The following is a 16,905-nucleotide window of genomic DNA, read 5'->3' as shown; positions in this document are numbered from 1 at the left end:
GGATTCAAATCACAGACCAGACTCCTAAATTCATTCAGATTCCAAAACAGACAGCAAAATTCATTAGGACCTAGACCTGAAAAAAAAAATTGTACCCCTAACCAGTCTCTTATATTCGTTTGGACCCCAGACTAAACTCTTAAATTCATTCAGACCCCAGATCAGATTCTTATATGAATTACATACCAGACCAAACTGCTAAGATCATGGAGACCCCTGTGTTGTGTCACAACATACAATGAATGATCACTGCACTAGGAAAACCAACTCAATAATGGGTCAGTCCATTTTTTTGTGTGATCAAAGCCTTCAGATGTCAGGGAACATTTTCCTCAAGGTGGCAAACATACTCCATAGTCAACTCGACCCATGTCCGCTGCAGCAGCTCGGTCAGTTGGTGCACATTCTTCAGATAAGTGGGAACAGATCTCACTGCCCCTTCCAGCATATCACAAACATGTTCAATGGGGTTACAGTCTGGTGAGTTTGGGGACCAAGGCAGTGTGGAGAATTTAATGTCGTGTTCCTTAAACCACTCCCTAGTGATCCAAACTCGATGTCATGGAGCACAGCCCTGTTGAAATATGGCTCTATGGTAGGGGAAGACTTCCTGAAGATATCGGTGCAAATGGTCAGCTAACAGGTCTTTGTAACTTTCAGTATTCAAGGATTGTAGTATGTTGACCAACGGTCCTAGGCCATGCCAGGAAAATGTTCCTCAGATTATGACACTGCCACCACTAGCTTTTTCAACTCCAATGGTCCACTCATGGGATACATCTTCATGCTGTTTACGTCAGATGCAGACCCGGCCATCTGTATAGTTCAGCAGGAAAAGGAATTCATCACTCCAGACGACCTTCTGCCATATGTCCAAGGTCCATTGATGTCTTTCCTGAGCTCAAGCAAGGTGTTGTTGGTGATTACACAAAGTCATCAGTGCCACCTATGTTGGTCTTTGGCTATGGAACCCCACTTAATACACGGTAAGCTGCATACTCATTGTGGAAATTTTCCTAACTTACCCGCTGTTGTACTACTGGGTCAGTTGGTCCACTGTGGCACATTGTTGCTGGTGTTCGCCTCTAGGATCATCTACGCATGGCTTGCTGCTTTGTGGTCATCTGTCAGATGTCTGTCCATGGTTCAACAACTCTAGCTACACTCTTGAAACTGTGGTTTAGGAACAGCTAACAAGTACACCTGTTTTAGAAACACTGGCACCACACTTCCGGGCACCAACAGTCAAAATCACTGAAATCACCATGTTTACCCATGACTAAAAATGTTGCCTTCAGAGGAGAGGTCAGCACACTATCAGAGAGCAGATCAAGATGCCGCCATCATGTATTACTGATCACAAGATATCACGCCCCAACTTTTTCTAATGCAGTGATCGCTCAGTGTTATTTAGTTACATTTACACTTATTTTGTATTTCAAAATGTATTTTATGGTACAAAATATCCTGTAAAAATATGTTGCCATAATATGGTTGGCCTAGATGTGAACAACTAGACCATTTTCATGATTTTCCGCTATTGATCTAGCAAGTAATGGATTTTCCTCTGGGGTCTGTTGCAGAATCAGACACGGGCCTCATTCTCTGGTCTAGAAGGCCTCCTGCCTCACCTGATTTAAGCCCTGTAAATTCAAGCTTAAATAGCAATTCCAGACTTAAATGTCCTTTGGGACTATTTGTCGTGGATCAGCATGATTTCCAGACCACTGGGTGCCAGATTAATAACGTTTTACTGCATCCAGGTCCCTTTTTGACAAACTGAGTGAATGATCTTACACATGAAACAGACGGTTTGTCCCAGACAATTAACTTTTTATTTCTAACAGGCTATATATGTTTAAGCAATGGCGAGTAATTTAACGGCTGGGCCTTCTGTAACCTCCCAACCATTACAAAGGACGGATACAACATTTCTTAGAGGAATCAATGCAGCTAATCAAGCATTGTCTTGTTACAGCTCTCCTTACACAAAGAGACCTTCTTAAATCAGGCAGACAGGTTTGAAGTCACGCTGCCCTTGTCACCATAACTCATATATGTCAGCAATATTCATCACATTCCTGGGGGTGATCATTCACTTCAGATAACGCAGCGAGAATTGATTTTTAATGGAAGAAGAAAACCGCAGCTCGTAATAGACCGACCAAGTCCTGTTGCTTGTGGTTTACATTGTATAGTAGGGCGTCTTACCCCCTACATTGTATTGTGCTATAGCCCTATATATAATATACTTTGATAACGTGTAAATTATAATCGCCACATGAGGCTAATAAACTTTTCAACAATAAATAATTTTTTATTATTAATCAAACCCTTTCATGAGCAGGAGACTTTCTTAGGATAAGTTTATGAGCTGTAAAGAAACCGAGGACATGGGATCGCAGGGTACTGTAAGGCCGAGGTCACAAAGGAGAGATTTAGAGTGTGACTAAACTGGAATTTTTAGAGATTCCCAGTCACACATTGCAGTTTTATGGCCTGAGGATGAAAAGCTGCAGAGACCTTATAGATGCTAGTTTTCAACTATGTATTCAGCCCAGGGAAACCAAGCGTTGGATTTTCTACAATGTATCAGTCTGCAGTCCAGATTACATAAAAGGGGTTACTCACCTATCCGCTCCCAATTACCTGCCACTCCATACTGCAGCGCTGAACACAGAGCAAAAAAAATAAAAAGAGTGTTATTTTAAAACCTTTTAACTTTTATTTAGCCCTGGAAACACCCATTTAAGGACGAATTCAGATGCCCATATGCATGTTGCACTGAAGGATCTTGGACAAAATTCGCAATGGAAACCCGCCTGTGTGTTGTCCGATCTGTAGGGACAGTGCACATTGCATACCTATTGGTCCATGTGGAAAAGTGCGCACTTGTAAAGCCTCATAGACTATAATGGGTTCAAGTACTGTCTGTGAAATATACAGATAGCACATGGATGAAAAATATGCCTGTCTGCATAAGCCCTAATTTAAAGAAATTGCCTGGATCAAACACAATTGTAACAGACTCCCAGCTGAAAGAAGTATTAAGTCTATATGGATTTTAAAGCGCACCTGTACCTTACGATGAATTTACAGAATAAACTGCTACATGTGTGTACATAAGGAACAACACTATATCTGGCCATTATTTGACTTGTATTCTGCATTTATCCTCAGTTTTCCGCTCTGCATACTGTAACTGTAATTTTCTATCTGAACTGGTGGGTGTAGACTGCTGCCATTATGTCTTCCATATGCCGTGCACATAGAAAACAGCAGAATCTGCTCCCTAACTCTTTGTAACACACACAGAGAAATGGAGGTCACCAGAAAAGTACTGAGCAGTGGAGATGTGATTTTATTAGCTGTAACACAGCATTAGCTGCAGTCACATCTGTGTGTCTCTCTCCCTGGCCTCTCCATAGACATCTATGGGCAACATAAAACTAGAACCCCCTAACACTTCCCTTCTCCACCTTGCTATATTTGTTACTAGAGATGGACTTCACTTGACAACAGGCAATGTACAGCAAATTAGAGGGAAGGGAGATCTTAGGTGGCTTGCACTTTAGAGGGATTTTTCAGCAAAAATTTAATTTTTGGTAACTACATGGATTTGGACATTTGTAGGGGGTATATTACCTGCAGTTGTTCCTCTCTGCTTCCCCTCTGATCCACTATTTTTGGGCCCTGGTTTTCCCCATCCAAAATGGCTGCAGCAATTTTCTAACTACCTAATGCACACTATGCACTGCTTTTTAATTGGCCGATGCTGGCCAATCAGAGAACAGGTATAGTGCATTGTTAGGCTAACATTACTACAGCACTGTGGAAATTAGGTAGTCTGAACTACACAGAAGAACAAGTACAGATAATATATCCCCACTCCTCCGGTCCTGGACAGAATGTTGTTCTAAAACAGGAGTGTTGCTTTCATTTATAGCCTGTTCGTCTGCCGTACGTTCATATCTATTCTTATTCTATTTACCTTTGGTGTGATTTATAATACTCATCGTATACTGTAATTCTTACATATCTATATATCTACACAACTTTACATGCAGGTAATTGCATCCTATGATAATTAAAGTTCCATCGCCTCTTCCAATCTGCTTATTCAGGATTTAATGGAGTGTGTATAGAAGGAGAACAATATTCTGTATTTGGATAATTAAACAGGAATCGTGAACTCAACTGCCACCTAGTGAAGGAACGGATGTTTGTGCTGTTCATGCATTGCAGACCATATACTGGAGACAACATCCCTATTCAGGTTCCCAACACCCATTAAAGTGAAGGTGAAATGAACCTGGAATGGGCTCCCTCTGTCCAGGGGCTCAATAGCAGCCGCATGAGCTAACTTTACCGTAAGGTATAATGTTACCTGCTTGCTAATTATACCGTAATATAATGCTAATGAGGTTTTCTGAGTTTAGGACAAAGATTCTGCTTTTCTTCCATTCATCAAATGAATGGGGGGCTGTGATGCAGTACCAGACACAAGCCATGGGCAAGAGTGGTGCTGTTTCTGAAAGAAAAATGCAACTTTTTTTCTCATCTCAGAAAAACCCTTTAAAATGAATGTATCTCCTATATATGTTAACTAATTTTCTGGTTGTAGATTATTCAATTGTCTGTACCTGACTATGGGGGCGGCCATTCTTCCTGAGCGGCAGTAAACAGCATTTACAGATATGCTTTACAGCAGAATCATGGCCATAGACACAATAAACAAGAATGAACCCAATGATTTCTATGGGAGGGTGTTGTGGGCATGCTCTGTGACCAGTGCAGAAAGGGGGAGGAGGTAAGCTGTGACCATCTCCTACTGTGAATGGTGGATCCTGTGTTATCTGCATGTAGGTGTCACCTTTCATAGTAATCCTGCCTATAATGATATTGAGATGGCTGCTGAAAAGTTTTCTCCGCAGATATGTTAGAGTTAGACTATTATTAAGCTTAGTGGTCAGTGTGAAAATTAGAATTAGTGTTAAAGGGTTTTTCCAGGACTTTTTCTATTGATGAACTACTCTCAAGATAGGTCATCAATAGTTGATTGGCAAGGTCCACCGATTGGAATTCCTGCAGATCTATTGATCCTCAGGCAAGCTGTCAGTGGCGACAGAAATAGAAGCAAATAGCCCTGTCCATATTGTAGTGGCCCAGTTTGGTATTGCAGACATGGTTCCGATTGAATACAATGCAATACCAACTGAACCACAGCAATGTTAATAGTGCTATCTGCTTCTATTACTATCCACACTGATAGTGGGCCTTGGGATCAGCTAATCAGTGTGGATCCTGAGCGGCAGTCACCTGCCGATCAACTATATATGACCTATCCTGAGTATAGGTTATTAATAGTACAAGTTCTGGAGAATCCCTTTATATAGAGATTGTGGCATTGCAAAGTTTAAAAAGTCATCAAAGTTCTTAAAAACTATGTTTATTAGAAATCTTTAATTTCTACAGTAGGTCATTTTCTGATGACACATTCCTTTTGAGGGTGCCTATGCACTAGCGTTTTTTTTCCCCTGCGAATTTGCTGCGTTTTTTTCCAATTGTCAATGGGACTTTCTAATGTTAAAAACGCAGCGCACAAAAAACGCATAAACGGCAACTTGCGTTTTTTGTGCGTTGCATTTTTAACATTAGAAAGTCCCATTGACAATTGGAAAAAAAAACGCAGCAAATTCTCAGGGGAAAAAAACTCTAGTGGGTAGGCACCCTAAAAGTGGATTCATATCCACAATCCTGTTATCCTTCAACAGACTATTTTTAGTGGATCTTTTGGATCCCTTTCACAAACCACCATGGCAGTCTGTGGTCTGTAGTGGATTCCCTCAGAATTCTTGGCGCAGTGTTTTCGGTTTCTATCATTCTATTAGGGGATTGCTATTTAAGCAATCCCCTAATATTTCCTATTGCAGTGTTTTCAGGTCAGTCCTTCATCCTAATCACCTAAATGCACTCAAACGTTTGTTAAAGACAAGCTAAGTAATAAATCCAAGACCTTAAACTTCCAATAGTCCAGACAAGCCAATGTTCATCACATTACTAGCATTTTGCTGTATTCCTTCTTCCCATCTTGATTCTATTCTATTCATCCCTGGCTGTGTTTTCTGTACGTGTCTCCCTCCCTTTGTCCGCCTTCCCGTCTGTCTCTCGCACTTTCCTTCTGTGCCCTGATTTCTCTCTTTCTCATTCATTCTGTCTCTCTGGTGCTTTTGTTAAAATTCAGTGTGGCTGAAAGAGATGGAGAGGTTTACATTTCAGCAATATCTTTTGTGTCCTCATGCCACATAACAGCCATCTGAAATGAGGTTGGCGGGAGCCCCCTCCCAGCATGGCACAGCCTGGCAGGGGACCAGGAGACAATTTTTACCATGGTACTGTTATGGCAACACATGCAAACCAGTTTTAAAGCAACAGCACCTCTTATCACAATGGATTGCTGTAAATGTGCAGGTGATGCAGATCCTTGGGGAAGCTTCATTTCTACTGTGAAGAGCAGAAAGAAACATGTATCTGATGCCATATGGATAAGGGACATATAATCTCATGTATATTCAGTACTGTGTCAATGTTTTAGGTAGGTGTGGAAAAATTGCTGCAAAGTAAAAGTGTTTCCAAAATAAAAGTGCTGATACTATGTATGTAAAGTGAATGACCAAAAGAGAAAACTAAACTTACATCAATATTTGGTGTGATCACACTTTGCCTTCAAAACAGCATCAATTCTTCTAGGTACACTTGCCTACAGTTTTTGAAGGAGCTCGGCAGCGAGGTGGTTCCAGACATCTTGGAGAACTAACCACAGATCTTCTGTAGATCTAGCTCGATCAAACCCTTCTGTCTCCTCATGTAATCTCAGACAGACCCGATAAGGATGAGATCAGGGCTCTGGGGGCCATATCATTACTTCCAGGACTCCTTGTTCTTCTTTATGCTGAAGATAGTTCTTAATGACATTGGCTGGATGTTTGGGGGCATTGTAGAATAAATGCTGTAGAATAAATTTGGAGCCAATCAGATGTCTCCCTGATAGTATTGTGTAATGGATAAGTATCTGCCTGTATTTCTCAGCATTGAGGACACTATTAATCTTGACCAAATCCCCAAATCCATTTGCTAAGTGGATCCCCTCTTGGCCTATAAAAAGGCTCTCAGTGGCTCCTTGTGTGTAGTGACCTCTTCTTCCACTTGTGTAGAGCTTGTTGACCACTAGACGCCTCTACGACGTAAAGAAGAGATTTCATCCCCGTTAACAGAGTTTGTTAGGAGGCGCCTTATTGGAATGTGAGAAGCTGGATGGTCGTATTGACGAATTGCCACCACCTGGGCCATTCTGACCAGACTGTTAAGAGGTGTTGGGACCAATGCATGCATGAGGGTATGTACACAAGGCGACTGGGCTCAGGATGCCCTTGACAGACAAGCAGTAGAGAGGATCTTCTAATCATCTGACAAGCATGATCAGCTCCAACTGTTTCATTGTCTACCATCCACAGACAGGTGACACCATCATTACAGGCCCCTTTGTCTGCTGGAACCATTTCTAGGTGCTTGGCTGAAGGACATTTGGTCTGATGGCGCCCATTGGGTGTACTGTCATTGATACCTACCCACTGTCGCCTCCGTTTGTAGTGGAATCGTGAACCACGAAACTGGACTGGATGGAGAGGAACCAGTTTATCTCCAGCAACCAATCCAGATTTAGTTCGGGCACTGACAACAGCTGTGTTCATATCTGGAAACCTCTGGGTGAGCGCCCCAATCCTGCCTTTGCTGTGGAGCAGCACACTGCCCCCACTGCTGGTGTGATGGTCTGGGGGGGGCCATTACATACGACAGTCAGTCAACCCTAGTAGTGGTACGAGGGACAATGACCGCTGGGACAATGTTCAGGACATCCTGCAGCCACATGTGTTCCTCTCATGGTGGCTTCCGAGAGGCATTTTCCAGCAGGATAATACTCGGTCGCACACAGCAAGGCTGTCACAGGGATGTCCCCGCAACATTGACACACTTCCGGTTACCACATTTATCACCACTAGCACATGTATGGGATCATCTGGGACAACAACTCTGACAGACTACGAGTTTGCATGATTATGCCCACCCATATCACATCTTGCAACCAAGCTAGAGGTAGCCCAATGGGGCACTAGAGCCTCCATGCCCTCCCGTATCACATACTGCATTCAAGCTAGAGGCAGTATAACAGGTTACTAGAGCCTCCATGCCCACCTGTATAACATCTTGTATCCAAGCTAGAGGTGGTACAGCAGGGTACTAGAGCCTCCATACCCGCCCATATCACATCTTGTATCCAAGCTAGAGGCAGTACAACAGGGTACTAGAGCCTCCATGCCCCCTGTATAACATTTTGTATACAAGCTAGAGCTGATACAACAGGGTACTAGAGCCTCCATACCCGCCCGTATCACATCTTGTATTCAAGCTAGAGGTGGTATAACAGGGTACTAGAGCCTCCATGCCAACCTGTATCACATCTTGTATCCAAGCTAGAGGCGGCACAACAGGGTACTAGAGCCTCCATGCCCCCAGTATAACATCTTGTATACAAGCTAGAGGTGGTACAACAGGGTACTAGAGCATCCATGCCCACCTGTATCACATCTTGTTTACAAGCTAGAGGGGGTACAACAGGGTACTAGAGACTCTATGCCTCCTGTATCACATCTTGTATCCAAGCTAGAGGCGGTACAACAGGGTACTAGAGCCTCCATGTCCACCCGTATCACATCTTATATCTAAGCTGGAGGCGGTACAACAGGGTACTAGAGCTTCCATGCCAACCTGTATCACATCTTGTATCCAAGCTAGAGGTAGTACAACGGGGTACTAGAGCCTCCCTTCAAGTGTTCAGTTTTCCGCAATAAATAATCCTTTTGCTCTGATATTGAAATCACTTATATTAACGTTACAGTCACACAGAGAAAGCTTAATTTGACTCAGACAACTTCTTGGAGGGAGATTTTTTTGACAATGAGTGTATAATCTCATGTATGCATCCAATACTGTATGAATTGTATACTGTACATATAGTTTCACATATGGATACAATATATATATAAAATACCGTGCATTTATGTGATCCCATCAATAAGCAAATCTGCCTACAGCCATTCAGCCTGAAATCAGCATTTGGGCCTCAGATTGATACAGCATGATGAAGCATGACTCCTAACTTTGTTAGTTGATTCATCTGTATTAGAATCCATTAAAAGAGTATTCAGGTTGGGAAGAAAATTTTCAAAAAATCCAGATATGAAGGTGTTTGTGCCTTGCCTATGCGCAGCTGGTTATGGGTAGAAATCACGCAGCCATTATATTATTATCCTGTCCTCCGTTTCTCATGATTCCCTGCATCGCTATTTTCCACGATGGCCGCAGCATCCCTGCTGATTTGCAGCTTGGAAATACATTTTGCACAATTCTCCATTCTGTGCTACCTTCTTGTGTGTTTCCCCACTTAGGGTTGTTGTCCTGCTATTGCTCAGTAATCTGGTTCCGGGAGCTAAAGAGAAGAAAAAGCTGCCCCTGGTCGTTCCTTCTGAGCAACCCCGACCTGTAGCGCTAGAATGCCTACAGGTCGTATCCGGAGTACCTGGGAATAAACCCTTCTGAAGTGCTGGGAGAAGGTAATGCTTTAAAGAGCTACAGACACCAAATCCAAAGCACAACCACATTACAAACTTTAATAACTTTTGAGTATCATTCAGTTGACAGTAGCTTTGTGTAATTGGAATACCCCTTTAAGTACTTTTTCTTTGTCAGACTGAACCTCAAACTGCAAGCTGCAATGAATAGGTTAATTGTGAAAGTAAATATTTTCACATGTGAGTCCAGCTAGGTGCCTTATCCGGTGCCACAGACTGCAGTCCCCTTCCTTGCACCTGTAATCCTGAGCCCCCTTTGATGGTGCTGATAGGGTGAGAACAGAGGAGGGGGATGCAGGCAGAGCAGTCCAGCCATTGGTGGGCAGAGAAAGCCCCAGTGTGGGGAGAAGGAATAAAAGATTTCTGTACTAAGTCTCTAGGAGAGGGAGGACCAGGAGGAATAGGCATTAGCATCTGATGTTTCCTATCGGTATATTATATCCCCCTTTTCTAACAAGTTTCCTCCCTCAGAACTCTCACCATCATCCCTAATGATTCCTGCATTCATTCTTCACACCAGCTTCTTCCATGCTCACTAAGTTATCCTTCTACGGGACTTATCTCCTTCCATGTACTCTTATTGTCTGGTAGAGTCTTAGAGTTTCGCACAGTTGTTGGATCACACATCTCCGAGTGTTCTGTCTTCTGCAGGTTAATTCTCTTCAGCCTTCATTGTGGTCCTCACTCTCTTGTCTTCACCCTTCTTTGATGTTCTGCCTCACTTAGCTTCATTCTTCTCTTGAGTATTAACTCTTGTCAGTCCATTCTTCTACAAGTTCTTCCCATCTTCCTTCTGTCTTCAGCGTTCTTAAATTGCCTTTCTTCCTTGTCTTCATCTTACTCTTGAGTATTAACTCTTGTCAATCCTCAATTTTGGAAGTTCTGTTTTGTCTTCTGTGCTTTACCCTTTCTAAATTCTATTTCTTCCATCTTCATTTAACTTGTAAGTTGTTTCGGTCGTCTTTTCTTCATGCTTCTTAAATTTTCTTTTAGTCCTTCTTCAAGCTTGTCTTGAATACTAACTCTTGACAATCCACTCTTTGCTAGCTCTCACTTCTTCATCCTTCTCTAGAGTGTTAACTCTTCACACTTTACTCTTATGTACGTTCTTTTTCATCTTCACTGTATTCTTCAGAATTAACTCTATACATTGCATTCTGCAAGTGTTGCCTGCTACTTGCCTTAATCCTTGAGTATTAACTATTGCTAGTTAAATCTTCCACAAGTTCTTAACCTGTTCTCTCCAAAATAACACAAGTTCTTTCTCACTTGTGTTGATACCGATGTAAGTTCTCTTGTGTCTTGGTTATTCATGGCAACATCCCTGCATTCTTGACCTGCTATTTCTGTAAGTTTCTCTTCATCTTGCTGCCAACTCTTCTCTGTGACTTCTGTATGAGTTTGCACCATGACTTCTGTCACTATGACCTTTCTTGTATGGCTGGCTGGAAATTCATGTCTCTGGCCCCTGGCACAACAAGCTGAAAGGGACTCGGGTATTACAATGGACAATAGTATATTGATTTCTAAAGACAACGAATCACTTGGTGATGCGACAAGTTCTACAAACCAATGGATCAATCAAACGACTTATCCAAATTCTACTGGGAATAAGAAGAAACCTATGCTGAAAAGAGTAAGTAAAAGAAGAAAGTCACATCAGAGAGGACCTCAGAATGTAAGGTAAGTGAAATAACCAATCTAATAACTAATTTGTGATGTCTTTACATTAGGAGATGTGTGGTCTATGTCATCCGTTCTGTACATTAGGAGGAGGTGAGAAGACTGTGTATGGTGACTGTATAAGAGTAATAAGTGTTTATAAGGAAATCTGTATATAACGCTTACAGATTATTAGTGGTCCTAATGTATTCTATAGGAGTGATAAGTCCATGACACATGTGTTTATAGCACATTAGACCCATATATTTTATTTGGCATATGTACCAAAAGTATCCACAGGGTTCCATTTAACCAATGGAAGCTAAAAAAAAGTATCTCTTGATCATTTATCAGGTTAGTATATATGAAAACATAAAATGTTATATGACTATGTTCTAGGCAGAGGCATCCTTTTTTTAACATGGATGACTATGGCCTACGTACGTCAGAGCCTAATATCGGACTTGACGCTTTATTAGAGCTCCTCATCTAGTAGCGTGTTGGCTTTTAGAACTGAAGCGATTCATTGTGGTGTAGATTCCACTATGTGTTAAAACTCTGCATAAATATCGGCCCCTGCGGACAGGAAGCTTCTTGCAGTTGCCAGAGATTAGATGGAGGTGCTGACATGTTCTGATCAGCCTACAGGAAGGGGTCATCAATTTATGCCGCTTGAACCAAATTCTGACCTCCCATCAGCACGGGGCAACAGAAATCTGGATTCATTTGACCAGGCAATATTTTTTCACTGCTCAGTGATAAAATTTTTAGCGCTCTTTTGCCCGCTGGAGTCTCGCCTTTTTGTTTCTCATAGACAACAATGGCGCTGGAACTGGTCGTCTGCTATTATAGTCCATCCGTGCTAAGGAATGCAAGTTATGTGTCCAGACATGTTAGTTAGAGCACCAAAGATGTATTGAGCTGCTATTTGCTTGACTGTACAATGTCTGGTCATCAGAACGATTACTGATATCCATCTTGGACGCCTTTCGCCAACGAGGTGTTTACGTCCACTCCATTCTTAGTATGCTCCCCACACCGCTGTACTAGAAAACCCCACAAAGGTTTGCAAGGAAATCCTGGCCACAGCTCGTCTAGCACTGATCCAACACTACTGCATACTCCAATTATAGTGGAAATAAATGAAACCCTTGTCAAAGAGGCACCAAAGTGGTGTCCATCTGTCTGATAACAGTGAACGTTTCCGTTTGGTTCCATTATAGTTGCCATACTGAGGATATAGCAACATCATCATTACATACGAAGGCCAGTAATAACCTTTATTTATATAGCTCCAACGTATTCTGCAGCACTTTACAAATCAGAGGTTACACATATAGACAAAATCATTATTTATATACTGTAGTATTAAACTAATAAACTATTTTGAACAATAGGACCCTGCTCACAAGAGCTTACAATCTATGGAGAATAAGGGTGATACAAGACATAGCAGTGCTTGTTCTTACAATGGGCCAGCCATCTTTTATATAAATAGGGTTATATACATAAAGCTGTATGAGCCGCTCACCAGCCGGTATCAGTGTATATACAGATATGAAATGCATTAGGATGTATGGGGTGTGGGGGATACAGTGGGATGAAGGGATCTGGTTCTGAGGGAGAAAGGAGATTAAGGGTGGACAGAGAAGTGTTAGATTAGGGAATGTCATTACACAATTAAATATACAACTTCTCTTAGTGTATTTGTTTTTTTTATTTTGAAAAAATATGCATTTTTAACATTTTTTGCAAAAATACTAGGATTTAAATGGTCATATCTGAAAATTTTATTGGTCAGGAAAAAGTTAATACTGCGAATGTTTGTGATTATAGGGCCCTTTTACACTTTCAAAAAAATCACTGGATCATGCAAATTTGAACAATGATTGTTCAGTGTAAACACAGCCAACGATTGAAGGAAGAAGAATAGAGATGAGCGAGCATACTCGCTAAGGGCAATTACTCGATCGAGTATTTCCCTTAGCGAGTACCTGCCCACTCGGAAGAAAAGATTCGGCTGCCAGCGGCGGGGAGAGCGGGGAGGAACGGAGGGGAGATCTCTCTCTCCCTCTCTCCCCCCCGTTCCCCCTGCTCACTGCCGCAACTCACCTGTCACCCGCGCCCGCAGCCGAACCTTTTCTTCCGAGCGGGGAGATACCCGCTAAGGACAAAGCTCGATCGAGTAATTGTCCTTAGCGAGTATGCTCGCTCATCTCTAATGAAGAATAATTTGTTCGCTTATTGTTTCTCATTCATTTTATCCAAGCATAAAAATCATTGTCCTGGTGTTCAAAACTCGTTACATGTCAGTCAAAGACCAACAATCAAGTGAATGAGCGAATGACGAAAAAATGTAAATAATTATCTGTTTGTGCAAACTGACTGCATTTTAAAGCAAACAACATTGTCATCATTCGCTTGTTCGAACAATTTCTCACTCTGTTTAATGAGACCCTAACCTGATTGTCTGGGGTAGCACATTCCAGAGGAATGATGCAGCTCAAGAGAAGTCTTGGAGATGGGTGTAGGAGGCTTGGATTATGGAGGATATTGATTTGAAATCATTAGCAACATGGCGAGCATATGAAGGGTAGTAGACAGAGGGGAGGGGTGAGATATATGGTGGTGCAGCACTGTGGAGAGCTTTATGGATGAGGAGATAACTTTAGATTGTTCTAAAGTATATCGGTAACTACTATAGTGCAGTGATTGGCACAGGGTGGTGGCATTGGATAGAAAGATGAACCTGACTGCTGCATTCAGGATGGATTGCAAAGGGAAAAGTTCAGTGAGGGGAGGACCGAGTAGGAGTGAGTTACAGTATTTAAGGCCAATGTGTATGTTGGATACTCCTGACAGTGGTGTAACATAAAGCACTTGGACTTCAGTACACAATGTGTAACTAATGCCTCCACCTACCATGTGCCATTTATAATACCGATGACTTCTAACGTGGCTGAAGCACGTTTAGGCGCAATGTCCACTTGCACGCATAGATTCCACTGCTGAGTCCTGCAGCGGAATCCAGCCGTGCCCGAGATGTTTCACGCATCTCCTAGCGTAGTGCACACAGATTTGTACATCCCCATTGAACTCTATAGGGGCCTTTGGTGCACGAACGTGCAGGAAAATAGAGCATGCTGTGCATTTTTTTGTGGAACTGAAATGTGCTGGAAAATACATGCATGTGAACGAACCCATTGAAACCATAGGATTCTATTCTCTGCATATTGCGCTTGCAAATATTGCGTCCGCAAATACTCCTGTGTAAAGCGCAATTCCATGGCGACATATTCTGCAACGCTGTTGCGAAATATTCCGTCCAGCATGAAGGTACCCTTAGTCCCCACCAAGCACCTGAGCCCGGATGCGACTGCTACCTCTGTACCCCCTATACCTACGTCCCTAAGCTCCCATAAATATAAACTTTAAAAGGATAAATCCCCCATATTTTCCATATTAGCGCACTAATCCTCTCCTTTTACTCCTCCTATTAAAATATTCTAGTTCTACCCCTGTAGAGCTTTCCATCCTGGTGCCCCGTTTATGTTATCAGTATACAATCTCCCTGCCAGCCTCCGAGTGTCTGTTTATACTGGCAGCTTTACTATAACACCCGTCACTGTCACAGCTTATAAAATACCTTCCTAATAGTGCGCACAATACACAAGGCTCCGACCCGTACTTGTTACTGCGGAATTGTATAAACCCACAGACATATTAAATCCCGCAGTCAGAAAACCTAAGTAGAGAAATTAGCCACAAGTTCACCCCATGCAGGAGATATTGAGACTGATAAGCTGCATTACTTCTTGTATAATCCGGGCCTGTTGACAGACCAGCACTGGTTAAACCTCATAATGCTAGGAAAATATCTCAAGGATGAGGGTATTAAGCCAACAAGTGAGAACCAGTCAATTCTCCATTGTGATATACACAAAAGATGTATTCTATACCAAAGGAAGCCTACTGTTCCATAAAAATAACATGATCCATGTTAGGGGACCTTATACACTCACACACACATATATATAAAGTGGGTTGAGAATATGAGATAATGCTCACAATGATGTCACAATAGAAGCATAATCACACAGGGATTTCACATGATAGAAGTAATTCAGATTGTGGTGTTATAGTTTACAGGAATCATGCACACAGTGATGCCACAATACAAGGATAATTCATACAGTCTTGTCACAGTTATGGGATAATTAACAAAATGATGTCATAGCGTGAAGATAATGCACACAGTGATGTCATAGTACAGGGATAATACACTCAGAGTACTTAGCCCTTGGCTACCTCTGGCAGTCCCATTGAAATGAATGGTTTTCATTTGCTTTGGTTCTGTTAGATTTAATAGCACTGCAATTATTAGAAACCTAATAGAATGGAAGCAAACAGAAACCCACTGAAATTAATTGGGGGAAAAAAAGGAAATGCTAAAATCCTTTTTATTTCCATTTCCCTTTCCAAAGACGAAACAGAGAGATGGAAACCTCAAATAAAGCTCTAATGCAGGTGTGAATTCATGATATCTCTGCAAACATGACCCATATAATTATCTCCATACTGTGACTGCACAAAACCTATTAACCCTTTCCAATCCCATTTGTATCCTGGTTTTCCTAGGGGGCTTACTCTTTTTCTGCTGTTATACAACAGCACTATATGTTGGCTAAAGCCAGTACTGCATGAGGTGACATGTTGGATAGGCTCCGACAGCAGAGAGGCTGGCAATATACAGTAAGAGAACCCCGGCGGATGTCTTCCAACATCGGAGCTGTACAGTCTTAAATCATAATGTCTTCAGAGGTCAGACAGTGGATTGGAAAGGGTTAAACCAAGACCAACATTACCAGTAATAACACCATATAAGAGCCAAATAATACCGCCACACCATGAGCGCGTTATCACCACCTTGTGATTAATATCACCATATAGTCACTCAACAAAGATCACTACAGATATCAATATTACCAATATAACACTATATGAGGACCAAATTATATAGCCGCACAATGATCACATATTACAACACAGTGACAGAATAAGGCCCAATCTCCATGTGCGGATTTTACTTATAATATGCATTAGCATCCGTAGGGCAGCTAAAAGCATGCAGATGGGATTTCTTCCCTTACAGACGGCTCCCGCGGCTTCCATTGAAGCCTATGGAAGTCGTCCGTATCCGCGGCACAGCCACAGCTGTTTTTGTGCTGTGCTGCAAATACGCAGGAGAGCAGGAGTTTAAAAAAAGTAAGACTGTGCACGGCGCATGCGCGGCACGCTGCTGGCGTGCTGAAAACATCCACCGGCTGGAAGAAAGAAGATCCTGCCTGCTGTGAGGAGAGCCCCGCAGCGTCCGGAGAGGTAAGTATATTGTATTTTCTCTCTCCATGGCTGCAGGAACGCATGAGTTTCACTGCGGGATTCAGCAGTGGAATCTGTGCGTGCAAGTGGACATGAGGCCTAACACTACAATACTGTTAGGGCTCACACTCACTTGCGTTTTTTTTTCCGCTGAGATATCGCTGCACTTTTAAAA

General features: G+C 42.2%; 1 protein-coding gene across 1 annotated transcript in view; it reads left to right on the top strand.

Annotated features, from left to right (window-relative positions):
- Window positions 1-11,097: 11,097 nt before the first annotated feature.
- The window catches only part of LOC136581079 (uncharacterized), a 44,466-nt gene continuing 38,658 nt past the window's right edge, over window positions 11,098-16,905 (top strand). The window contains exon 1 of the mRNA XM_066582069.1: window positions 11,098-11,372. Within this exon, the coding sequence (XP_066438166.1) occupies window positions 11,098-11,372 (275 nt within the window). The remainder of the gene's footprint in view (window positions 11,373-16,905) is intronic.

Source organism: Eleutherodactylus coqui, chromosome 10, assembly GCF_035609145.1.
Source record: "Eleutherodactylus coqui strain aEleCoq1 chromosome 10, aEleCoq1.hap1, whole genome shotgun sequence".
NCBI classification, from domain to species: domain Eukaryota; kingdom Metazoa; phylum Chordata; class Amphibia; order Anura; family Eleutherodactylidae; genus Eleutherodactylus; species Eleutherodactylus coqui.
Note: the sequence above shows the minus strand (reverse complement) of the source record. Positions and strands in the feature narration are given on the sequence as shown.